At 49.9% G+C, this 26,144-nt stretch overlaps 1 protein-coding gene and 1 pseudogene across 7 annotated transcripts in view; both read left to right on the forward strand.

The window, feature by feature from the left end:
* The window catches only part of EEF2K (eukaryotic elongation factor 2 kinase), a 62,257-nt gene extending 39,091 nt beyond the window's left edge, over positions 1 to 23,166 (forward strand). For 3 of the 6 annotated variants that reach the window (XM_080682707.1, XM_080682710.1, XM_080682709.1), the window contains 10 exons: positions 156 to 283; positions 953 to 1,154; positions 2,470 to 2,537; positions 5,477 to 5,554; positions 6,230 to 6,292; positions 7,851 to 7,985; positions 8,132 to 8,320; positions 14,021 to 14,145; positions 18,109 to 18,287; positions 19,801 to 23,166. In XM_080682707.1, coding sequence (XP_080538833.1) covers positions 156 to 283; positions 953 to 1,154; positions 2,470 to 2,537; positions 5,477 to 5,554; positions 6,230 to 6,292; positions 7,851 to 7,985; positions 8,132 to 8,320; positions 14,021 to 14,145; positions 18,109 to 18,287; positions 19,801 to 19,910 — 1,277 coding nt within the window. In that variant the 3' untranslated portion in view covers positions 19,911 to 23,166. The remainder of the gene's footprint in view (positions 1 to 155; positions 284 to 952; positions 1,155 to 2,469; positions 2,538 to 5,476; positions 5,555 to 6,229; positions 6,293 to 7,850; positions 7,986 to 8,131; positions 8,321 to 14,020; positions 14,146 to 18,108; positions 18,288 to 19,800) is intronic. The other 3 variants (XM_080682712.1, XM_080682708.1, XM_080682711.1) reach the window with 1 other exon arrangement.
* LOC308255369 (large ribosomal subunit protein eL24-like) lies at positions 22,653 to 23,143 on the forward strand (annotated as a pseudogene). The gene has a single exon. The product of its transcript is annotated as a large ribosomal subunit protein eL24-like (transcript).
* Positions 23,167 to 26,144: the final 2,978 nt, after the last annotated feature.

A 26,144-nucleotide genomic window follows, 5' to 3' on the forward strand; every position in this document is an offset into this window, starting at 1 on the left:
AACAGGCATATGGGCCTTGTCAGGGTTGTGGTGATGGAAGCCTGGGACGTTTGACCCCCCCACTTTAGCATGGTTATACCCCTCCTCTCGCACCCCCCCACCTTCCCCGTCAAAAAGCAGAGTCACGCTCCCAACACCGCCTGCTTTGTCCGCAGGTGTCCGGGGCATGGCGCTCTTCTTCTACTCCCATGCCTGCAACCGGATTTGCAAGAGTATGGGCCTCACTCCCTTTGACCTCTCACCGCGAGAGCAGGACGCAGTGAATCAGAACACCAAGCTGCTGGTGGGTGCCCCGCGGGAGCCTGCGGGGGCTGCTGGGCCCTTCTGCTGCCGTGCCAGTACGCCGCGCTTCACTGTGACCGCGGCCCAGACCTGCAATGCTTAATTGACGAGCATCAGGACTGGAGGGATCTCAGTTCCATCTGGGCCCCTCATCCCTCCCAAATCAGTGCACAAAGCCCTGAGTGTCCCACGAATAGAGTATCTGGGGTCTGCTTGATTTGGGCCCATTTTTCACCAGAGTGAGGAGACCAGGTGAGTAGAGCTTGGGAGAGAGATGTGTGGTTGTGCGTGTGTGTGAGGTTGTGTTTGTCAACAAATAGCTGGACTAGACTTGAGCCTGGCTGTGTTGAGGATGTGCCCATGCCCTACCCCTGCATGGCCCAGATACAAGAACGTTGGCAAAGACCAGCGTGGGATTCCGAACGTGTGGTGACATGAATGCCCCAGCTCAGGGCCGAAGTGTGGTCTGCGCTTTGGGGAATGTTGGCTGGCCAGCGCCCAGATGCCCCTTTGGGTTAATCCTCTCTGGTTATTTTTAGCTTTTCCACATGAACCTAAACAGGCATGGATAGGAGCCTGGGGCCTCAGAGCTCAGGCAACAACAGATAACAAGAGCTCCTCATTTCCAGCGGATGCCTCTGTGACATGAACGTCCCTGTTACTTCTCCAGCAATCAGCCAAGACCATCTTGAGGGGGACAGAGGAAAAGTGTGGGAGCCCCCTAGTGAGGACCCTCTCTGGGAGCCGGCCACCCCTGCTCCTCCGCCTGTCAGAGAACTCTGGAGACGAGAACATGAGCGACGTGACCTTCGACTCTCTCTCTTCCTCCCCATCTTCAGCCACGCCTCACAGCCAGAAACTGGACCACCTCCGTGAGTGATGGTTGGCCCCTGGTCCTTGTGATTGGAGGGGACAGGTGCCAGGTCTACAGAGCTAAAACAAAGTTTGTTTGTTTTAATGTTTTTATTGATTTTAGAGAAAGAGGAAGGGAGAGGGAGAGATAGAAGTGTCAATGATGAGAGAGAATCATTGATCAGCTGCCCCCTCATGCCCCTCACTGGGGATCGAGCCCGCAACCCAGGCATGTGCCCTGACGAAGTCAAACTGTGACCTCCTGGTTCATAGGCTGACGCTCAACCGCTGAGCAGTGTCGGCCAAGCCCGAGTAAATATTGTAGGCTCTGTGGGCACACCATCTGCACTCGCCATCTGAGCAGTGCAGATGCGGCTTAAGCAAACGGGTGGCTCGTGTGTCAATACTCCTGCTGTGGACATCCAAGTTTCAATTTCATATAGTTTTCACATATCAGAAGATATTACTCTTTCATTATTTTCAACCATTTAAGAAGGAAAAAACCATTCTTAAAGAAACCATATAAAAACAGGAGACAGCCTGGCTGGCGTTGCTCAGTGGTTGATCTTTGACCTATGAACCAGGAGGTCATGGTTCGATTCCTGGTCAGGGCACATGCCTGGGCGGGGAGCTCAATCCCCAGTGTGGGGGTGTGCAGGAGGAAACTGACCAATGATTCTCTCTCATCATTGATGTTCCTATTTCTCTCTCCCTCTGCCTTCCTCTCTGAAGTCAATAATATATATTTAAAAAAGAAAAAACAGGAGGCAAGCCAGGTTTGGCTCAGGGGAGCTCAAGGCAGGAGACAGAGACTGGGGCCCACCAGGAAGTGGTTGGTTTTGAAGCCTTCTGGGGTCCCTCTGTGCACTCCGGAAAAGCAGGCCAAGTCTGCATATGGGCCTTGTCAGGGTTGTGGCAATGGAAGCCAGGGGCGTTTGACCCCCCACTTTAGCATGGTTATGTCCACCCCGTCACAAAACCCACAGGTGTTCAGGCATGGTGCTCTTCTTTGGTCCCCAAATGTACAAATGGTCTTTCTTCCTTCACAACTGCACCCCGTGAGGGCCTCCATGGGCCATGCACACGTGCTTACAAACATGTTGCTTTATGACAACCCCGATTAAGACACCTGCTCAGGGCCCACAGCTGGCGAGACTTGGAGAAAGTTCTCGAAGAGGAAAGAGAACTGTAGCCCCAATTTTTCTCACTCTTTTTGCATCTTTAAAATTGTAAAACAAGGCTTCTCCAGGTGCAGTTAGCTCTAGGCTGTAGTTTGGTCTTGGGAACTTCCCAGCAGTGGACCCAGCGCATCTGTCTCTGTTCTCTCCTGCCCAGATTGGCCTGTGTTCAGCGACTTGGACAACATGGCTCCCCAAGATCACGACCATCCGGACAACCACCGGGTGAGGAGAGGGAAGGAGGAGCAGACTGGGCGGAGTCCCAGTGGGAACCGAGGGTGATGCTCAGAGTCCGAGGTGGGCAGCCCAGGTCTGCTCTGCACACGCCAGGGAGGCCTACAGAGTGGGTAGGGGACACAGGTAAATCTCAGCCTCCCGCCCATAGCAGCAGTGTTTTTCGGAAACAGCTGGGTCCTCCCTTCCATGAAGTGGTTAGAAAGAGGGAATCCAGGTCAGCAACAGTGACAGCTGTGGCTCAGCCCTAAGCTGGTCTGGCCCCATTGTGTGGACAGCTTTGTTTGGGGGCGGGTGGTTGTGGGGGCAGAGAGCTCAGCAGGCCCCTCACCGCACCGTCAGCTGGGACGCTCTCAGTTGGATAAATGGAACAGGTTCTTGCAGCTCTGGTGGCTCAGTGGTAAGAAACTGGAAGCATCATATTTGCATTCAGGCAAACATATCCCAGTGTCAAATTTAAAATTCACAGGAATTTTTAAAGCAGACTTTGTAGATTTGTCACACTCACCCAGACCACCATTGCACCCTCAGATGGCTCCAAAGGTTCAAGTTTACTCTTGACTGCTTTTCAGAATTGTTGAGGGAAGAGAAAAGGAATAGCTGACACATACAGAATCGTCACCGAGGGCAGACGCTGTGTGAGGACTTGGTAGATGCTTCCAGTCCGTCCTTTTAACAGACATTAGCACGGCGACGTGCCTCGCTCCCTCTGCCCTCAGCCACTTGCTCCTTGCCCCATGACCACTGCTGGGCAGGACTCGGAGGGTCCCTGCCTCAGACAGGAGGGCACTGAGGCACCGAGAGGTTGGGCCACTTGCTCCTGGTCACTTGGCGTAGGAGCCAGTGCTCAGACTCACCCTCTGCTGCCCTTTGCCTCCACTCTCCATCTCGTGTGGGTAGTTCCCCCATTCCTCAGACGAAGAGACCTCGGTCTGGACAGGTTGGCTGCCTCACCCAGGCCCCAGAGCTGGGTTTTGCCGGGGGCTCTGATGTTCAGCTCAGTCTTGATTCTGGAGGGAGGGACAAGGGGTGCAAGGAGCAGGCTGCCCGGAGCTTCTGAGTATAGCCTGTGCTCCATGCCCTGAGCACTTCAGTTTGGTGGCCTGTAAATAACGCCTCAGTTTTAAAAATTGGGAAAAACACGCCCAACAGAACAGCCATTCAGCTCACACAGAGTAAAGGCTTTTGGGGAGGCTTGCAGCGAGGCCGGCAGGCTCCTAGGTCAGTGGTCGGCAAACTGCGGCTCGCGAGCCACATGCAGGCTCTTTGGCCCCTTGAGTGTGGCTCTTCCACAAAATACCACGGCCTGGGCGGGTCTATTTTGAAGAAGTGGCATTAGAAGAAGTTTAAGTTTAAAAAATTGGGCTCTTGCCGAAACCGGTTTGGCTCAGTGGATAGAGCGTCAGCCTGCGGACTGAAGGGTCCCAGGTTCGATTCCGGTCAAGGGCATGTACCTTGGTTGCGGGCACAATCCCAGTAGGAGGTGTGCAGGAGGCAGCTGATCGATGTTTCTAACTCTCTATCCCTCTCCTTTCCTCTCTGTAAAAAATCAATAAAATATATTTAAAAAAAAAATTGGGCTCTCAAAAGAAATTTCAGTCGTTGTGCTGTTGATATTTGGCTCTGTTGACTAAGGAGTTTGCTGACCACTGTCCTAGGTGGAGGGGTCCCAGCCAGACCAGGGACCAGGATCCCACTGTGTGTGCTTGCGTGGCTCCTGCCTGTTCAGGGGAGTGAGACAAGCTTCACATTTAAGCTAGTGATGCCAAGCTTCTTTTAAAAAGGTATTTACAGAAGTAAAATGAAATGGCTTTCTAAAGGAAAACCACACATGAGAAGTGTGAGTTCATGAAGTGGCTTTATCTAGAGGAGGAAGAGCGTGGGCAGGGGGACGCACTAGGGATCTAAATGTTAGCAGTGTTTTAGTTCCTTTTACAAATAGAAGTCTAGCCCTAGCCAGTTTGCCCAGTGGTTATAGCACTGGCCCTCAATTCCAGTCAAGGGCATGCACCTCAGTTGCAGGCTTGATCCCCAGCCCCAGTTGGGGTATGTGCGGGAGGCAACCAGTCGATGTGTCTCTCACATCGATGTTTCTCCCTTTCTGTCTCCCCCCCCCTCCCTTCCACGCTCTAAAATCAATAGAAAAATATCCTCAGGTTAGGATTAACAAAAGTAAATAATTAAATAAAAATGCAATATCCAAAGTCACTAAGGCCTCCTATTGAGGTGACAGAGCTGGGACAGGAGGGTGGTGTTCACCTTGGCCTCCGTCCCTATTGTGTTTGAAATAGTCCTCAGTGAGGAAGGGAAGTAATGAAAGTGTGAGCTGAATAGTTATGCAGAACTCAAGATTGGTAGATAAATTATGGTGGTTTTAGCGGTTGTACATTACACCAGATCTCTTTCTGAACAGAACTCAGATCTAGAACAAAAAAAATACACCCAGGTGACCTGTGCGGTTTCGGCAGAGGGCCTAGTTGTAGTAATATTGGTCCCAACGCTGCATTTCATCTGTGGCTCATAACCCTTAACCAGCCTTTGTTTTCCTGCCTGTGAAATGGATGAGTCACGCTTAACATTGATTGGTGCTTGCTGTGATTCCCACTGTCGGCTTCATTCTCACAGCCCTCTGACGTAGGTGCTGTAATGAGTCCCCGTAAGGAAGGAAACTGAGAGGGCAAGCAGCTGTCCAAGGTCACAGCTGGCGAGTCACAGAGTCAGATTTGAGCCGAGCAGTCTAGCTCAGAGCCTGGGCTCTTCACCGCTGCTTTTTACTGCTCTGTGGTCACGCAGCCAACAAGGGCAAGAGGAGGAGAATGTTAAGTGAGATGATGGGGAAAAGGAGAGGAAGCAAATGGCTGGGATGTCCAGATGTCACCACCAGGCACGCAAGGGACCACTGAGATCTTTGGTCCATCTTCTCTCCACAGGACTCTGAGAACAGTGGGGACAGTGGATACCCCAGTGAGAAGCGGGGTGAGCTGGATGACCCAGAGCCCCAAGAACGTGTAAGGAACTCCTGGGAAATATGACCAGTTTTCTGTTCCCTCATTGTCTGGGAGGGTACAGAGGGAGGGGGAACGCAAGTGGGTCATGAGAACATGATGAATAAATTACTAAAGAAGCTCATTTCAGGAAAAGATGGATGCAGGGCACGAGATAAAACAGGCTAATGGGGACCAGTGAGTGTAGGAAGGAGCCCAAACGGGGGTTTAGGCACAAGATTGGAGGTGGCTAAGCAGAGAGGATGCTGGGTAAGAGGTTGGCCCAGCGCCCAGACACTGGGCGTGCTGGGAGAGCCAGAGGACAGGCTTCCGAGGCAGCTCCTACGGCTTCCGGCGAGGGTGGCCTTGGCAGTGGCAAAGCGTTCAAGCCTCTCGTGCCTGAGTCCGGCAGCAGGGCGGCCTCCTGGAGCCTCTGGTCTAGCCTTGTCACTGTGGGAAAGGCATGCAGCGGGAGCGAGGACTGGGCCCGTTGTCTGGCATCCTGCGTGAGAGGAAGGCCGTGGCTCTCCGGCACAGGGTCCTGCCTGTCACCCGCACCCTCTCCCCCTGCCAGGCTGGGCTCCAGCTTCCCCTGGGGCCAGGCGTCCCTGAGATGAGATCCTCAGGAGGAGGCTCTTGGCCAGCCCAGTGGGGAGGAAGAGCTGCTCTCTGGAACACTCTCTTCTCTGCGTCCATCAGGGCCACTCAAACGGCATCCAGAGGTCCGAGTCGGACGAAGACAGCCTGGGCAGCTGCGGACGGGTGAGGCCCCTGAGGAACCCTGGTCACGGATGCACGCTTGCCTTTCCCGGGCTGCCTGTGTCCCCCCCCCCCCCCCCCCCCCCGCTCACGCTGCTGCAGCCCGCCCGGCACCTCACGCCTCCTAAGGGAGGGACGTGCTGCAAAGAAGCCAGTCTCCTTGCACAAACTTTCTGAGCTCCTGCCCTGGGCGGGACGATGGGGGACTTCGGAGAGGATTAGGGATGCCAGGATCCCCGCTCTGGAGGGGATCAAACAGCCACAGCTCACTGTTCAAGTCCCGCCCATATGGCGGCTCTTGATATTAATTAACTTCCTCCTGACAACACCCAGGGAGACAGGCTAATGGTTCTCGCCCCATTTTAGGATGAGGAAACAGGTCTTACTCGCTTCCCAGCTTACTGGCTACCGAGGTGGTCCCCACCCTCTCGGGGCGTGGGAGGGGCAGCCCGCAGGCGCCTGTGCGCCTCTCTAGCTGACAGTGCGCCTCTCTAGCTGACAGTGCGCCTCTCTAGCTGACAGTGCGCCTCTCTAGCTGACAGTGCGCCTCTCTAGCTGACAGTGCTCCTCCAGCTTCCTCTACAGAGCCTCTCCTGCCTGCAAGGACCTTCCTGCCTTGCGGTTGCACCTCCCGCACCTCCTCCCGGAGCCCTCACTGGCCATTGCAGGCTTCCCTCCCGCTCCCTCTGGAGCACAGCTGATTCACCACGGGTTCTGGGTTCTTTCCTGGTTGGGTCAGGGCTCAGCCAGGCCCAGGCACGGTTTTCAACCGTGACACCAGCGTCCTGAGCTGGACCGCCTTCCACTGTGGGGCCACCGTGCGCTGTAGCGTATTTGGCACACCCATCTGCCTGGCGCTGCTCTGAAGGAACCTTTCAACTGGGTTATGTTTATTTTTTTATTTTGATTTTTTAAAATATATTTTTATTGATTTCAGAGAGGAAGGGAGAGGGAGAGAGAGAGAATCATCAGTAATGAGAGAGAATCATGGATTGGCTGCCTCCTGCACACCCCCAACCGGGAATCGAACCGTGACCTGGGTGTGTGCCCTGACCAGGATTCGCACCTTGACCTGGTTCATAGGTCGAAGCTCAATCACTGAGCCACACTGGTGGGGCGAAACCAGGCTGTGTTGAGCTGGGAGACATTCCCGGAGCACCTGGTTGATGTCCAGAGGAAAGCAGAGGGGTTTGCTGCCGGGTCTGACCTCTGGCTCTGGTGTGTGTGGAGAGCGGGCCAATGGGCCGCTTGGGGCTCGCCTTCCCGACCTCACCCAGATTGACAAGCGAGGGAAGCACTTCTTTGAGCCGCTGTGGTCTGTGCTGCTGGCCTTTGTGTCCCGTTGCTGTCCTCGGCCCTCAGTGCCCACGAGCTGACAGAATTTGAGTGATTAGAAATGGAGCCCTGTTTGTCCAAGAAAACTCGACACCATCAGGGTTTGCTCCCACCTGGCCAGCCAGGCTCTTGCCGTGGGAGCTGCTGACAGCTGTTGACGCCTGTCTGTCCCCAGCCCCGGCCTCTCTGGCCTGGAAACTTGCCATGCCCGGCTCTCTCCCTTCAGGTCTGTGTGGAGAAGTGGAACCTCCTTAACTCCGCCCGCCTCCACCTGCCCAGGCCTTCCGCCGCGGCCCTGGAAGTGCGCAGGCTTAATGCTCTGGACCTTGGCAAGAGAATCGGGAAGTCCATTCTGGGGAAGGTATCGGTGATGCCTTTTCAGAGCCCTCTGCACTAACCCGGCGCTCACCTCCTCCGCTCAGAACTTCCTCCTGTAGGCTGGCTGGGGCCCGTGGGTGTGGCCGTTTCCTCCCAGACTGCCCAGCCAACACCCTGTCTGTGTGGCAGGTCCATCTGGCCATGGTGCGATACCATGAGGGTGGGCGCTTCTGTGAGAAGGACGAGGACTGGGACCAGGAGTCGGCCATCTTCCACTTGGAGCACGCAGCCGACCTGGGCGAGCTGGAGGCCATCGTGGGCCTGGGACTCCTGTACTCGCAGCTGCCGCACCACATCCTGGCCGACGTCGCTCTGAAGGTGAGGGCCCTCACCAGCCCACCTTCCCCATCTGGGGTCTGATCATCCGTCAGAGCCAGGCATTTCTAAGTTAGAGTGGGTCTCTGCCCTTGGGCAGTGAGTGGAAGGTGATGGTCCCATTTCCAGGCAGGTATAGCAGGGGTGATGGGAGAAGCAGAAGAGACAGGTGGGAACAAATGAGGGAGGGCCCTGCCTGGGGCCCAGGGTCAGCCTGCTTCCTGAGTGCTGGCTCCAGTGGTGCCCTGAGAGGCTAGAACAGCCCAGCACATAGTAGGTGCTTAGGATTTGCTTGTGAAATCAATGAATAAAATTATATTTAAATTAGACCTAAAGGCCAAATGGTGATTAAGAGCAGTTCAGGGAGAGGGGCAGCACACAGGCTGGCAGATCTAAGGCCTGGAGGTGATCGGTGCTGCCAGAGCCTGCGGCACGTGGGGTGGCGCAGGAGAAGAGGCTGCGTGGGGTCTGACGCTGCGGCACGTGGGGTGGCGCAGGAGAGGAGGCTGCGTGGGGTCTGACGCTGCGGGATGTGGGTTTGGGAAGCCCATGAGGTCATTCCACTGCCCCCTGGCCCCTGGGCACAGTGAGGGAAGGACCAAGTGCGCAGGTCCCGTCAGGGTCTACAAAACTCGGTCTTTCCCTGGAGAAGTGGAGAAGCCCTTGTCGAGTGTGGTCCCAGTGCACCTGTTCCCATTTTGTGTATCATGTGGGCAGGAGTGTGGATGGCCAGGTGGCTGGGTGAGGCTGGGCTCAGCGTGGCCCAGGGTCCCAGCCCTCCTCACTGGGCCTGGATATGGCCTGTGGGTAGGGGCTCAGACCAGAAGAAGGTGGGAAGGCACTCCAAAGTCCTTTATTTATTTAACTCTGAATAGGTAAGAGATTTATGTCATCCAAACCTTTATTTTCTTTAAAATCTTAGTTTGTTGTATAGAATTCCATCGTGTATTAGTTTCCTGTTGCTGCCATAACAAATGACCACAAACTAGGTGGCTTAAAACTACAGGAATTTATTCTCTCACCGTTCTGGAGACTAAGAGTCCAAAACTAAAGTGTCGGCAGAGCCCTAGCTGGTTTGGCTTGGTGGATGGAGCATCAGCCTGTGGACTGAAGAGCCCCAGGTTTGATTCTGGTCAAGGGCACATGTCCGGGTTGAGGGCTCGGACCAGGCAGGAGGCAGCCGATCAGTGATTCTCTCTCATCATTGATGTTTCTCTCTCTCCCTCTCCTTCCTCTCTGAAATCAATAAAAATATATATTTTTTTAAAAGTGTCGGCAGAACTGTGCTTCCTCCTTCCTGTCTCTTCCAGCTTCTCGTGGGTGCTGGCGTCTGAGCACCTTGGCTTATTGACTCATCACACCCCTCTCCATCTGTCTTCACATGGCCTTCTGTCCATCTCCATCTCTGTCTCTTCTCTGATAAAGATACCAGTCATGCCCTGGCAGGGTTGCTCAGTGCTTAGAGCGTCAGCCCGCGGACTAAAGGGTCCTGGGTTCCATTCCTGGTCAAGGGCATGTACCTTGGTTGCAGGTTCCCCACTCCAGTTGGGGCGCATGTGGGAGGCGATCAAGTGATGTGTCTCATGTGGATGTTTCTCTTTCTTGCTCCCCCTCTTTCCTCCCTTCCACTCTCGCTAGAAAACAATGGAAAAAATATCCTTGGATGAGGATTTTAAAAAAAAAAAGATGCCAGTCACATGGGATTTAGGGCCTGCACTACCCCAGGATGACCTCAGCTTAACTAATTAACAACTTAACATCTTCAAAAATCCTGTTTCCAAATCAGGTCCCATTTTGGAGTTCTGGGTGGACATGAATGGGGAGGGACACTGTTTAACCCAGTGCACAGGGTTTCCTTATACCAACACAGCGTATTTTCACCCTGTTTTTCTCCAAAGTTAGCCTGCCACATGCTCCCCTGGCCCTAGGTTTTCTCACCGGACAGTGTCCTGCAGACTTTTCCCCTCATGGTGTAGAGAAAGCTCCCTGTTGCGTGACCTGTTGCATGGGTGCCACGTGCTTACCAACCTGTGCCCTGTTGCTGGGCACTTGGGTGGGTTCTATTCTTTGGATATCACAAAAATTGCTGCAGTGACTAGCCTTGTACACACGAAGTTGAACTTCACAAAACTACCATTTTTGTAGGTCAGGGATGGTAAAATATTGACAGTGTCATGTGGTTCAGTCAGGTCGATTATTGGGATAACCCACAGCCGGTTCTGTGGATGTTAGACGGTGAGGGCAGGCTGGGTGCCAGGAGGGGATCTGACGGCCGGTGACGTGTCGCCCACTCCATGCTCCTTGTGAGCGGGGCCGACCAGCGCACAGTCAGCCAGTGCTGTGCAGGGGTGTTTACCCGCTGGCTCTCGGGTGGGAGGAAAGGTGTGCACCATCTGTATATAAGTTTATTATAAACTTTACTGACATAAAGAACATGGAACACTTGGGGTGATGAACACAATGCAATATACAAATGATGTACTATAGAATTGTACACTTGAAACCTATATAACTTTGTTAACCAATGTCACCTCAATAAATTCAATAAATAAATAAAAGAATGTGGAGCACCCTAGCTGGTTTGGCTCAGTGGATAGAGCGTCGGCCTGTGAACTGAAGGGTTCTGGCTTCAATTCCGGCCAAGGGCACATGCCCCGGTTGCAGGCTCGATCCCCAGTAGGGGGCGTGCAGGAGGCAGCCGATCAATGATTCTCTCTCATCATTGATGTTTCTATCTCTCTCTCCCTCTCCCTTCCTCTCTGAAATCAATAAAAATATATTTTAAAAAAAGAATGTGGAGCAATTTACAAATAATAATAAAAGTACTCTTTTTCAATGGTAAGATATGTACACATATAATACTTAATAAAAAATAAAAAAGTACTCTTTTTTCTGCCATTTTTTTTTTCAAATCCTCACCTTGAGGATCTGCTTATTGATTTTAGAGAGAGTGAAAGGGAGGGAGAGAGACAGACAGACATTTTGAGAGAACATTGATTGGTTGCCTTCCATATACACCTCGAGCAGCAACCAAATCCGCAACCTTTCAGTATAAGGACGACGCTCCAACCAACCGACCCATACCAGCCAGGGCATAAAAATATTCTACTGTAGCCCTGGCCAGTGTAGCTCAGTGGTAGAGCATCAGCCCAGGCACTGAAGGGTCATGGGTTCAATTCCCAGTCAAAGGCACATACCTGGGTTGCAGGTCGATCCCAGGCCCCAGTTAGGGCATGTGCAAGAGGCAACCAGTCGATGTTTCTCTCTCTTCTACCACCCCTCCCCCGGTGTCCCCTTTGCCCTCTGCCCCCCTCCCTCCCTTCTACTCTCTCTGAAAATCAATGGCAAAAAATATCCTTGGGTGAGGATTAACAAAAGAACAAATACTCTCTTGTAAATTCCATATATTCAGTCCATTATCACAGGATGCTCAACCTTTCAGTATATGGGAGGACACTCCAACTAACCGAGCCACAATGGCCAGGGCATAAAAAGACTCCATCGTTGCCCGGCCGGTGGCTCAGTGGTTGAGCATCGACCTATGAACCAGGAAGTCAGGATTCAGTTCCCGGTCAGGGCACATGCCTGGGTTGCAGGCTCAATCCCCCGTGTGGGGCGTGCAGGAGGCAGCGGATCAACGATTCTCATCATTGATGTTTCTCTCTCTCCCCCCCTCTCCTTTCCTCTCTGAAGTCAATAAAATATATAGTTTTTAAAAAGACTATTGTAAATTCGATATAGTCAGGGCATTCTCACAGGATGCTTCGGTACTTATTGTGGAACTTTATATCTGCTACCCACTTATGGTTGCAACTGATGGAGGTGTGACATTCTGACATAAATACTGTCATTGAAATATTGGTTGAAACTTTCATTTACTTTAGTATGTAAGATGAAGGTGAAATAAGAATGGCTGGCTGAGAACCACTGGTTTTTGAAACTGTGTGGTGAATGCACTATAAAACTGTGTCTTCTGCATAAGGAAGATCTCTGTCAGAACCGGAAGTTCGTTTATTTGCCACTGATAAAGGAGCAACTTCATTGCTGATAATACTGAAGAATGTTTCTTCAGTTTCCTGTGCTAGCACAATGTAATGACAGGCACCAACGCTTTTAAGTTAATCTGCGTTATGAATATTTTTTCATCTCTTTTTCCACCAAGACAGTCAAAAAGACAATTACTCAAACCTTGACTTGTAGCAATTTCCGCTTTCTGTGGTGTAAATGTGGGCAATTTCATGATAAGTATGACATCACTGAGCACAGCATTGGGAGGAAATGTGCAGAAGACACGGTTTTATAGTGCATTCACCACACAGTTTCAAAAACCAGTGGTTCTCAGCCAGCCATTCTGCCCTCCCTCTTTCCAGGGGACACTTGGCTATGTCTAGAGACATTTTTGTTTGTCGCAACTCTGTGAATGCAACTGGCAGTAGTAGGTGGAGACCAGGGATGCTGCTGAATACCCTACACAGCACAGGGCAGCCCCAAGGCACAATCATCAGAATCAAGACCATAGATAATAGGTAGCATGTAGTGAAATAACTAGGGAGTGATACTTTTTTGTTGTTAATCCCCACCTGAAGATATTTTTTCCATTGCTTTTCAGAGAGAGTGGAAAGGAGGGAGGGAAGGAGGGGGAGAGAAAGAGAGAAAAGCATCAATGTGAGAGAGACACGTTAACTGGTTGCCTCCTGCATGCGCCCTGATTAGGGGCAGGGAGCATACCCTTGATCTGGAATTGAACCCATGATCCTTGGGTGGACAGGCCAACACTCTAACCACTGAACACACTGGCCAGGGCCGAATAATCAAAATGTGGTATATCTACACAATAGGATGTTAGTTGGCCATAAGAAGAATGAAGCATTAATACCTGCTACAACATAGATGAACCTTGAATGCTTTATGCCAATGGAAGAGGCCAGCCACATATTATATGATTACATTTATATTAAATGTCCAGAATAGTGAAATCTCTAGAAACAGATGATAGATGAGCCTGGCTTGGTGTGGCTCAGTGGTTGAGCGCCAACCAAGTGGTCACAGTTCGATTCCAAGTAAGGCATATGTCTGGGTTGCTGGCTTGATCCTGATAAGGGACGTGCAGGAGGCAGCCGATCAATGATTCTCTCTCATCATTGGTGTTTATCTTTCTCTCCCTCTCCCTTCCTCTCTGAAAAGAATAAAAGAGAGAGAGAAACAGTTGTTGCCCAGGGCTGGGTAGGATGGGGCAATTTGGAGTTGTTGATGAAGGGGTATGGTGTTTTGGTTGTCTGAAATTGTTACAGTGATGGTTGCACATTGTACTAATATGCTAAAACTATTGATTTGTATGCTTTCACTGGGTGGATTATATGGTATGTGAATTATGTCTCAGTAAAGCTGCTAAAATGTCTTAAAGAGTGGGAGCAGAGATCCCTGCCCTGTTGGAGGCAGGACGTGAGTGGCTCCTTGGAAGACAGAGCCGATAGACGGCAGTGAGCAGGAGCGAGCTAAGCTTCCATCTCTCCTTCCCGATGGGCACCCAAGGAGCTCATGCCACAGGTGCTCGCCCTGTTCTTTCTCACGATGTGCAGTTCTACAGCAGCCCCAGCCCAGCACTCTCACAGCACTCAATGGGAGGAGGTTGGCCAGTGGGCCCGGCAGCCCCTCCAGTGCAGGCCTCATTTTCTTCCTCTCCCCTCTGGTTGGTATCGACAGGAGACGGAAGAAAACAAAACCAAAGGATTTGATTACTTACTGAAGGCGGCTGGAGCTGGTGACAGACAGTCCATGATCTTGGTGGCACGAGCTTTTGATACTGGCCAGAACCTCAGCCCAGACAGGTACTGTGGCCGCCATTCAGCGGGGGTTGGTGGGAACCGGGTTCCAGGTGGGAGCTTCCCCTCCGGTATCAGTACAGACCTGGGTTTCGGGCTCGGCTCCCCACTGCGTTCCAGTCCGTGGCAAGTTACTTTACCTCCCTGGCCTCAGGTTCTTCATTGTGTAAACTGGGAATAATTGTAGAACCTGCATCCTAGGATTGTTGTGTGAGGGTTAAATGAGATGTAATTCTCACTGTGGCTGGCCCAGAAAGCATGAGCTACATGCAGCCAGCTTAGCCTGTAGAGGTAAAGATTTTCCTGAGAAAGAGTCTGAAAGGATATGCAGCATTGGGCCCAGGGTGGTGTCCCTACATGTTAGGATGTGGTGATTAGAATTTACTCTTCCTACTTTTACTTTTCCCTTCTGAGAGGGAGTGGGAAGGAAGCAAGCCCAGGGTGAGCTCAGGCCTGGAGTAGTTTCCCAGGGTGGCTGAGCCTCCTGAAGGCAGGGCTGCAGGTGCTAACTCTTCCTTAGCTGCCGCTCAGGCTGGTTTGTGCAGGGGGAGGAGGGGCGGGAGGGGCCGGTGGCCCGGCTCCATCTCATCTCCTTGGCTTGACCAGTGAGTCGTCCCAGAAGTCCAGGCTGAGCAGAGGACAGTGGGGGAATTGAACTCGTAAAGCAATCATGTCAAACTCAAAGGCTAACATGGGCCAAATAAACAAGGTGTAAGTGTATGTGACTGCAAAAAAAACAAAAGCTTCAATTTTCATAGAAATGTAGGTTTATTTCAGTAGAGACATGCTGAATACAAAGGGCTGAAATAAATGAGTCATCGTTAACTTACAATAATAGAACATTTTAATAAAAATGAATCTTTTTTTCTTGAACATTAACTTACCAGACACTGAATAACTGCACAAATGAATAAGCGTAACAAAAATAAACCTATTTTTCTTGTTCACTGAAAGCAAATTATTTCCTGTTGCGCACACCAAACAAGTCAGTACAAGACTAAAGACGTGGCCATCGGCTGCTAAAATACTCGCTGCTGATATTAGTGGAGAGAAACGGTGCATGTAAGGCGCCTAAGGGAAATGAATGCAACACAATTATAGTCATCAGTCATTAGAGAACGTTGTAGTTCATTATTAATAATTATGTATAACAGGATATTGTAAAAATTAAGTTATGAAATTTTTGTTAAAATGTGTTTTACATACCGTTATATTGGCTGGGCCACAAAAATTTGTTGTGGGCCACATGCAGCCCGCAGGCCACAAGTTTGACATGCTTGTCGTAGAGGGACCCATTGCTGATGTCCTGTGGTTCTCCTGGGGTTCCTGCTGGGCTCCGCACTGCGTTAATGAAAGTAGGAAGAGCGAGTTCTAATCCCACGGCTCCTGGAAGGGAGCAGAGTGAGCACAGTCATCCTCTAAACCTCCAGGGGGAGCAGCCTGGCAGTTCCTCTTCTTCAAGTCAAGGTTGCATGTCCCTCTCACTGGGTGTAGAAGGAAAGTCAGGGTCGTGGCTCTATCACATCAAGCTCTCAGGCCTGAACCATCTGGATACGTGGCCTCCTACATATCGTGCAAAAATGTACCTGCTCTATTGCTCCCTGGTATTCGGACTGCTCTTTCCCTGGTGATTTTATTTCACTGAGAACGAGAACCGGTCTCGCTGTCTGCAGTCCAGTGTTCCGTGCAGGGCCTGGCTCAGTGGTTGTTTGAATGAATGATGAGCCAACACATCTCTTTGGCACAGACAGGCCAGGGATGTGTGGCCCATTTTATGAATAACTAGTTCTGAGAGGTGAGGGGACTTGCCATGGTCACAGACGGAGCATGTGGCAGAGCGGAGCCCAGGTCTTCCGGCTTCTCCTGCAGTGGCCTGTCACATGGCTTGCTTCTTAGTGGACTCAGGACTACATACACTGTCACGGAAGGGAGGTGAACAGAATGACACACATGGCTGTGCAGGTCAGATGCCAGTGTACGTGGTGCCCATGAGTGTGACGGGGAAGCCCACCCTGGCAGGTGCTGGTGCTGGGCACCTACAGATCATTGCTGTGTGGGTTCTTGTGATTTTGCCTTTTTCTCTGACATGATAGTTTTTGTTGTTGATTTGTAAGAATTTTTCAGATGTTAATGCTATGAACTCTTTGGCATATGAGCTGGCTTAAGATTTTTTTCAGAGATAACTACTACAGATGTGGGGGGACAGGGTCACTTGGTGACTCTGTTTATGGGCTTGGGGATACATTGATTTTTTAATATTTATGTAGTTTAATCTTTAAACTTTTTTTAATATAGCTTTTACTACAGTCATTTTTTTATTCTTCTTCCTCATTCCAAGCTGCTCCAGCCTCTTCCATTCAGGGAGCGTTAATTAAGGGCCACTCGGGTAAGGCAGGGCCCCATGGAGGCCCAAATTTTCACCTTCTCAGAAGTTACCCCCAAATAGGGGAAGGAAAAGTCATTGGAAATTCTAACACAGGGTGGGCACCCTGCCCCTGGGTGTGGCGTCGAGGGGAGGTGGGAGGGTATATCAGGCCCTTCCGCTCTTTCTCATTCAAGTTTCGGGTAGATCTGCTTTGCCTGGCAAGACCAGGGAGGGTCAAGACCAGAGGCGAAAGGGCTGCAATATAGTTCAGTGGCTTCCAGACAAATGTTAAAACCTCAGTTTGGTAGATGTGTCACTAATAATTTTCAGAAGAGTTCCCTTTTCTGTAAAATAAAGTGGAGTCAAGGTTAGCTCCTGAAGGCCATCCTGGCCAGCATGTGTTTACCTGCCGGCGGTCCCTGCCTTCCTGGGGCCGACAGTGTCTTCGGGGAAACTGTACTCAGTCTGAGTAAACAGACTGAAGCCATCGTAAGAAATGGGGTGTTGGAGACGGCGTCTCTGAAAAGAGGCACAGGCGCTGAGGAGCCAGGTGTGGGCAAAGGCAAGGAGCAGATGGGAGCTGGTGTGTCTGGGAACAGAAAGCCTGGCATGGGGGGAGATTAGCAGGAGCTAAACCTAGGGCTGAGCCAGGCCAGGGAGCACCCAGAGGAGAGGCCAGCAAGTCCTGGTAGCTGTTTTCTGGGAACGTTTCATGAGACCAGAGCCTTCTGGCCAGCATCTCTCTGCTCTTTCCCAGCATGCTATACCAGGGGTCCTCAAACTTTTTAAACAGGGGCCCAGTTCACTGTCCCTCAGACCGTTGGAGGGCCGGACTATAGTTTAAAAAAAAAACTATGAACAAATTCCTATGCGCACTGCAGGCCCAGGACGAGTCGGCTGCTAACAGGACAGGCAGCGGCACCCGGCGGGCAGGATAAATGTCCTCGGTGGGCTGCATGTGGCCGGTGGGCCGCAGTTTGAGGACCCCTGCATGCTCACGCGCCCAGAATACAGTTAGTGTGCCCAAAGAGAAAGCTGCTACCCTGCTTGCTCAGTCTTGTGTGTTTCAATTTGCTTAGAACCTGCGTGAGTTGGCCATTCACATGCTGCAGCAGCAGAAAGAGCTGAGGCTAGAGGGGCAGAGCAGAGAGGGAGCCGGCTCCTCCCGGGAGCCTGCCAGTGCCAGCTGCACAGGCCTAGCGTGAGATAGGCCACAGATGACCATTCTCTCACATGATCTGGAGGCCTTGGCAAAGGGGCCCCACTCACCTCCTCTTACCCAGTCATAGGACAGACTGGTGCCAGCCGCTGTGAATGCTGGCCCCAGGTGCTATTGTGCTCAAACGGGAAACCGCTCCGCACCATTGCTGGAGAGCTGTGGCAGTACACCAGCCTTGACAGGGACAGTGAGCGGCTGCTCTCACAGATATGTAACCTGAGATGTGGGCGATGCCCCTCGATGTGGTGGCATCTGGTGCTGAGTCAGGATTCATAGGTGGTGGCCCCCTTGGGATCCCGGACTTGCTCCTCCAGCCGCTGGGCCTTCTCCTTCCTGCCCGGTTGCCAAGGTAACCTCCCTCTTTTCCTCTTTATCTCCTGCCAAGGTCCCAAGACTGGCCAGAGGCTCTGCACTGGTACAGCACTGCCCTGGAGAAAACAGACTGTGACGAGGGCGGAGAGTATGACGGGATGCAAGACGAACCCCGATATGCGCTACTGGCCAGGGAGGCCGAGATGCTGTTTGTGGGCGGCTTCCGGCTGCAGAAGGACCCGCAGAGATCAGGTAGGGTCGGGTAGACCTGCCCCTGAGGTGTGGGGCGGGGGGGTGGGGGGAGGCTGGGCAGAGAGACGCAGGCTGCGGCTCTGCTTTCAGATGCCTACAGGCCCTCCATTGTGCCAGGCTGGATCTGACATGGTGCTGGCTTAGGGGGCTTCATGGAGCTGGTATGCAGATGAGCATTTTTATTTTAATGGTAATATATCAGGGGCTTGGGTTTTAGGGTGTTTTTTTTTTTTTTTTACTATTAAAAATCAATTGAACTGACATTTTCCTAACCTAAAATTCACCATTTTATTTTATTTTTTTTAAAATATATTTTATTGATATTTTACAGAGAGGAAGGGAGAGGGATAGAGAGTTAGAAACATCGATGAGAGAGAAACATCGATCAGCTGCCTCTTGCACACCACCCACTGGGGATGTGCCCGCAACCAAGGTACGTGCCCCTGACCGGAATCGAACCTGGGACCTTTCAGTCTGCAGGCTGACGCTCTATCCACTGAGCCAAACTGGTTTCGGCAAAATTCACCATTTTAAAATGTACAAGTTCAGTGGTGTTTAGTCTCTTCACGATGTTGAGCAACCAGCACCACTATCTCAGTCCAGAATACTCCCACCACGCCGAAGAGAAAGCCAGTCCCTGGTAGCAGTGACTTCCTGCCCCCCTCCATTCCTGCAAATCACTAGCCTATTTTTTGTGTGGATTTACCTATTCCGGACATTTCATAAAGAGAGAATCATACAATACGTGGCTTTTGTGTCTGGCTTCTTTCACAGAGCATAATACTTTCAAGGTTCATCCATGTTGTAGCATGTATTAGTACTTCATTCCTTTTTATTGCCTAATAATATTCCATTGTACAAATGTACTATATTCTGTTTATCCATTCAGCAGTTGACACACACATTAGATTTTTTTTCTGTTATATAATAAACATGCTGAACTCCTTATTCTCTTATTTCACAGGTATGGGGGATGAGGCTAAGTTTAAAAAAAATGTTAAGGGTGTATAAAAAATTAAGCAATTCTGTAATTCTTTATTTGGAATTTCTAAATCTCAGAAGCTCTGAAAAACCAGTGTTTTTGCTCATGTGGCACAAATTCATTTGGTGGCCAAACCTGTCCAGAACTGACATGTGGCTGTCTGTAATCTTTGTTTCTTCCACTTACATACATTCTCCAAATGGTCCTGCAAAAGGCCTCAGCCTGCTTCTCATTGGCTCAGATGGAAGCACCCACCCGCCCCTTACGCCAGTCCTGGTACTCATTGAGATGGCTTACTCTGATTGGCTGTGCCTCCGTCTGAGCCAGTCTCTGTAGCCTGGTGGGGAATGAGGAGGGTACTTTGTTTGGCCAGACTCAGATCGCATGACCACCCAGAGCCCCACCCAGGTCATGTGGAGGGAGAGGGAATTAGTAGTATTGGGGTGCTGTTCCCAGGGAGGGTAGGGGATACTGGGCTGGCCAAAACACCAGGTGGTTCAGCTGTTTGAGGCCTGCTTTGCTGTCTTTCAGGCGACTTGTACACCCAGGCAGCCGAGGCAGCGATGGAAGCCTTGAAGGGCCGGCTGGCCAACCAGTACTACCAGAAGGCAGAGGAGGCCTGGGCCCAGATGGAGGAGTAACTCGCAGGAAGAGCACTGTGGCCAGTCCCCCACACAAGAGCTAGAGGGGAAAGACCCACCAACGCATCTCGGGATTATGTGGGGGTATTTTTAGTGTGTGGTACATCAACTTTTGTACATCATTCTTTGACTCATAAAAACCTCTTTGCTATCAGCAAAGACACATAGCTGTCCCCTAGGGCGGTGTTTTGGGGGCGTGGGGGTTGAAAAAGCAGCCTAATGAACCGGCATATGGATTTGAGGTTCTGCTGTTTTGTTTTGTTTTGTCACAAGATGCAAGAAAGTGCTTTTGGAAAACATTAGGACTTTGCTCCCAGCATTTTCAGGCTGGACTGCCATCTCCGGCCCACAGAGCCTGTGTCCTGAGTCAGATGAGGAATGTGTTGCTGCATGTGAACTCTCCGTGGGGTGTGTACGTCCCGCGTAGTGCACAGCCTCCCTTCTCAGCATGTGGAAGCATGCATGGCGCTGCTCCATGCAAGTGAGATGGTACAACACCCGGGCCCTCTTCTGCCCTGGGGAGGGCCCGCACATGGACTGTTTCCTTATTTTTTAGTTTAATTTCCTTCCTGAAATGCAACTGGTTTCCTGGAATACAGCCAAATTCCATTTTTAAGCATGGTTTCTACAGTGGGCTTTTCAAAACAGGCTTGGTGTTTGTACACACCCTTTCCTGCCTCGGAGTGCCCCGTCAGCGAGTGAGAGTGGCTGCGCCTAAGACCTCCACAGGGAAGGACAGTGGCCTGGCGTGGCGAAGCCCTCCCCCCAAGCAGCGTGTGCTCTGCATCCCCGCAGCATCCACAGCGTGGCTCAGTCGCCCTGGCACAGGATCCCTTCATTCTCTCAGCAGCTGATGTCCAGCCCCGTCCTGGCATCTTCTGCTGGAAGCGAGCCTGCTTTTCCTGTCACTCACATCAGGGTGCTTTCAGCAGCAGCACCTTCAGGTTTATCTGCCACGTTGGAGAACGAGGCGGCAAGAACTCACTACAAACACTCATTAATTACAGTTTCCACACGGCCAGGCTATGGCTAATTGCACATAATGAGCTTTTCCTTCAGAAATATTTCAGCCTGTCCCGTAGTTCACTCGCCCAGCCTTGAGAGTGGGAAGCTGCTGGACTAGCAGCGTTGACATGGGAAAGCCTGCAGAGGATGGTTAAGGCTGTGCCACTTGGCATGAGCACTTGCCATTGTTTCTGAGGGTTATTGGGAAGCAGAGAAAAAAAAAGAGATTTCAGCCCTAGCTGGTTTGGCTCAGTGGATAGAGCATCAGCCCTCAGACTGAAGAGCCCCGGGTTTGGTTCTGGCCATGGGCACATACCTTGGTTGTAGGCTTGATCCTTGGCCAGGTCGGGGCATTTTGGGGAAGCAACCAATCGATGTGTTTCTCTCACATTGATGTTTCCCTCTCTGTCTCTTTCCCTCCCTTCCACTCTCTCTAAAAATCAATTTAAAAAATAAAAAAAGAATTCAATTAATATCAGTATGATTTCAGTTGGTATTTCAAATAGCAAAGAAAACAGACTGCTGTGACGAACCCCAAGTGATTAAGGAGCTTCTCTTTATTTGTTTAAAACACAGAGTGTGACATGCAAACCATTCTGACCTGTTCATTGAAAGAGGGCCTTGCTGTGGAGCTGTGAACCTGTGCAGCTGGTTTCAAAAGCCAGAGTGTGCCCGAAAGGAAAAGCCAAGCAGAGCCAAGGCTACCAGGAGCAGGCCTTTGGCACCTCTACACGGCTATCCCTCGTTTGCATGTGGGCTTGTCACAGCCAGTTTCCTTTAGAGGCTGGGGCTCATCGCTCTTTTTCCACTCGGCAGATCAAGTAGCTTTTTGTTTTAAACCAGTTGCATGCAGTTAAATTGCATATGTTAAATGTAAGTCCCAAGCAATTTTATTGTGGCTTACCTCTTCAGAGTAATCAAGCGTCATATAATTCATGCTCCTTTGTTGTCACTAATTCAGCCAGTCCCTCCTCTCTCTCTCTCTCTCTCTCTCTCTCTCTCTCTCTCTCTCTCTCTCTCTCTTAGACTTCATTTGCAAATCATTTGTTCCCTGATCACCTCTCGGTTATGCATTAAAAGTGCTTTCCTTTAACACTGGGATCGGCAAACGTTTTTGTAAAGGGCCAGATAGTAAATATTTTAGGCCATATGCTCTGCAGGACTCAGCCCTGCTGTGGTAGAGCAGAAGCAGCCATAGACAATTCTTAAATGAATGGGCGTGGCTGGTGTTCCAATAAAACTTTATTTTGAAAGCAGGTGGCTGCCTGGGCTGTAGTTTTCCCACCTCTGCTCTAATCCTTGATTGAGACCTACTGTATTAAGCTTTGGGCATGAGCTATCCGTTTTCTGACCTCCAGGGCTCAAACACACCGTGCCTTGGCACAGAGCAGGCACTCAATAATTGTGGACAAATGGAGAGCTGGGTCACTGCACTCACTCTGCACTCTGGTTCTTCCATGCAGTTAACGATGCAGTGTTTTGATTGGCTTGAACCACCACGCCTGCATCTCCACCCACCCGCCCACAAGGCCTTAATGTCAGCAGGTGGGGCCCTCTCCTCCAGGAGGTTGCCATGGCCTGGATGTAGAGTTAAGCAAATGCTTCTCTAAGGACCATTGAGAGTAAAATGATCAGTAGGATGTTGAGATCCTTCTGAGTCAGCAGAAGAATTTACTTGATCTTCAAAACCTAGTTTTGTTCTCTTACCATCTTTCCTGCTCTCCGGCAGCTGTAGACATGAAGGTCGAGCTGTGCGGTTTCAGTGGGTACAAGATCTACCCCGGACACGGGAGGCGGGGGACACAGGAGGCGCTACACCAACGAGAAGGTTTTCCAGTTTCTTAATGCAAAATTCGAGTCGGCATTCCTTTCCAAGAGGAATCCTGGGCAGATAAACTGGACTGTCCTCTACAGAAGAGAGCACAAAAATGGACAGAAGAAATTCAAAAGAAAAGAACCCGCTGTGCAGTCAGATTCCAGAGGGCCATCACTGGTGCATCTCTTGCTGATATAATGGCCAAGAGGAACCAGAAACCTGAAGTTAGGAAAGTCAACGAGAACAAGCTATCAGGGCTGCCAAGGAAGCAAAAAAAAGGCTAAGCAAGTGCCTAAAAAGACAGCACTGGCTGCTGCTAGGGCTCCCTCAAAGGCTGCGCCTGAGCAAAGGGTTGAAGCCTGTGATGGTTTCTGCTCCCCGTGTTGGTGGGAAACGCTCAGTTGGCAGATGAGATTCCTAAATAAAGACCTAACTTAACTAAACACACACACACACACACACAAACAAACCTAGTTTTGTGCCTTCTAAAGCTGGCTATGGCATCTTTTTCCACAAATGCTGAGCATGCAAACAGCAATAGTCCCCTATCTCCCCTCCCCCTACCACCACTACACATACCCAGGACAGTCCAGCCCAACTGGAAAATATCAGACTATCTTCAATGAAGAAACAGGTGAAGGTCTGGGAGATTAGACAAGCAGAGTTGGGGATATCATCTGGAGCCTCCAGTCACAGATGGAGAAACTGAAGTTCTGAAAGGTAGAATCTTCACAGTAACACTGCTGGCTAGCCACTAAACTGGAGCTGGGTTTTGAGAGCTGCTGTTATTTAGAGGACTCTGAGAAGAAAATTTAAACTCAAACTGGACTGTGATATCCTTTTCAGTTTTACTACAGGTGGGAAAAGTGGGGAGGGGCTTGGCCATGGCCATGCAGTTCACTTGGTTAGAGCATCTCCCAATACACCAAGGTTGCAGGTTCAATTCCCAGTCAGGGCACATACAAGAATCAACCAATGAATGTATAAATAAGTGAGATAACAAATTGATGTTTCCCTCCCTCTCTTTCTCCCTTCCTATCTCTCTAAAATCAATCAATAAAGAAAAAATTTTAAAGGCTTTATTAATGTAAGAAGAGAAAAAAACAAACACCATTGCATCTGAATGTTCCTCTTCCCTCTCCCTCATTCGAGGCACTGGGGGATTTATTGAATGCCACCTTGATGACCCAGCCAGGTAAAGTACCCTTTTGCTGTTTTAGTGACTTCATTTCTTCCCACCCCAACCCCTGCACATTTGTTTGCAGTACTGGACATGTTTTACCAATCAGCAAATGTTTACACAAGTGTATGCAACTTGGGGGTGGGGCAAAATATGCATATTCTCTGCGTGTATTTGTGCGTGTTATTCGTGTTTCTAGTCTCTGGGGTAACCATGTAACCTAGACAAGGTGGACGCTGGTAGGACCCAGAGAAGTAGCTTGCAGTATAGATTTTTTTTGCATATGTATGAAGTTCCATTTTGTGTTTACAAATAAAGTGGTTTCTTCCCATCTGGTCTCAAATTCAAATGTCTCCTGCTAGCAGATGTGGAGGAACTGGCTGGAGGCAGAGGTAAACTGGATGCTCCCTTGAAAGGAGCAACTGATTCAGCTCCAAAAGCGCATCACCTTGGAGAGTGTGTGCCCAGTGTTGCCCCATTTTCTGGTTTGTTTGTTTTCTAAGAGCTTTTGAAAACTGAACTTTTTAATGCAAGGTCTGCTTTTTAATGTTTATAATCAGTTCTGATTTTTTAAAAGGCCTTCCAGATTTGGTCTGTATGCTGCCTCTGCTTTAGATAAAGTATGTGAGCCTCTTCTTCTTTAATTTTTCTCAGCTATAAGACAGAAAGAATACTCTACCATTACAGAGTTGTCATCAGCTTCAAAGAAGAGTATGCATTTAAAAGATGCTTTATGATCCAAAGCTTAAGAAAATCTTGGCTACGGGTGTGATCATTGGGTTTCAAGCTAATGGTGCTTTAATTTTAAGAAATTTGCACATTAGCATAGATCTGGCAGTAGGCTGAACACGCATATTTGCATGCTCCTAAGTCCCCACCTACGTGACACGAAAGAGATTGTAATGGCACAAGCCCAACAGGATGAAGACAAAGAGGCATCAACAGCAACAAAATTTTGGATGCTGTAATTGAATTAGCAATTAAATTAGAAATGCTTCCAAGAGCCCTGACCAGTTTGGCTCAGTGGATAGAGCGTTGGCCTGAGGACTCAAGGGTCCCGGGTTCGATTCCAGTCAAGGGCATGTACCTTGGTTGTGGGCACATCCCCAGTATGAGGTGTGCAGGAGGCAGCTGATCGATGTTTCTAACTTTCTATCCCTCTCCCTTCCTCTCTGTAAAAAATCAATAAAATATATTTTTTTAAAAAAGAAGAAATGCCTCCAAGAAGACTGAATCCTAGGGCAGCAGTAAGGAAATCTCGGGAACTACCCAGTTGTCATCATGAAGAACCCCAAAAAGGCTGAGGCATTGACAAGAGGAACTATCTTCCTTCTGGAAGGAGAAAGTGAAATGGGGCTAAAACTGGAGGATCAGTTGAAAGATTATTAAAGCATCAAAGTACTAGCTCCCTCCCCTGTAGAGCCAGCCAGCCCGCTGCCTCTCCATCAGCATGCAGAAGCTGGGACATCCGCCACAGTAGAGGCCACTCTGCTAAAAGGATTACGTGGAGGGTTCCATATTGGATGTAGAGGCTCTCCCCGCCTTTTCCTCTTTGCTCCCAGGTTCTGGTAGCCTGACCCTCCTGACAGGAGGCCAGCTATTAAAGAAATCTCCAGGGAATCTGACGAGCCTAAGATAAAAGATGGGAAGGTGTTCCCAGTTAATGAAACAGGCTAGCCCGAGCACCTCACAGGAAAATGCTCAGCCACCAACCCACACCCCCAGAAATTTCCAGAGCCTCATTCTTAAATGTAAAAAACCACCCAGCCAATGTCAATATGTAAGGAAAGCATGTCATATACAGGACATCAAAACAACAGAAGAAAGTGTCTTGCAGAAAACTTCAGGGAGAAGAAACAAAAAGTTACTAATGTCCTTACATAGATTAGGGCATCCATTAAAAGAGACCAAGGTGTGACTATAAGAACTCAAAGCAAAAGCATTCTTGTAAATAAAATGTACCCCCCAAAATGAGTAACAATACAAAGGTTGGGAAATACTTGAGGAAATCTAGGGGAAAAATAGAGAAAATTCTAGGAGTTGGAGGAACAGGCAAACTCATCTGCACAACTGTTCCACGGTGGAACACTTATACTTGTTTTTCTTTTTGCTTCATGAAGAAATAAGCCAAGGACAGCCCAAGATTATGTGTTTGTATGTTTGTTTTAATCCTCATGAGGATATTTTTCCATTGATTTTTTTTAAGAGAGAGGGAAAGACAGAGAGAAATATC

The sequence above is a fragment of the Plecotus auritus genome, assembly GCF_963455305.1.
Source record: "Plecotus auritus genome assembly, chromosome: 7".
Classification (NCBI taxonomy): Eukaryota; Metazoa; Chordata; class Mammalia; order Chiroptera; family Vespertilionidae; genus Plecotus; species Plecotus auritus.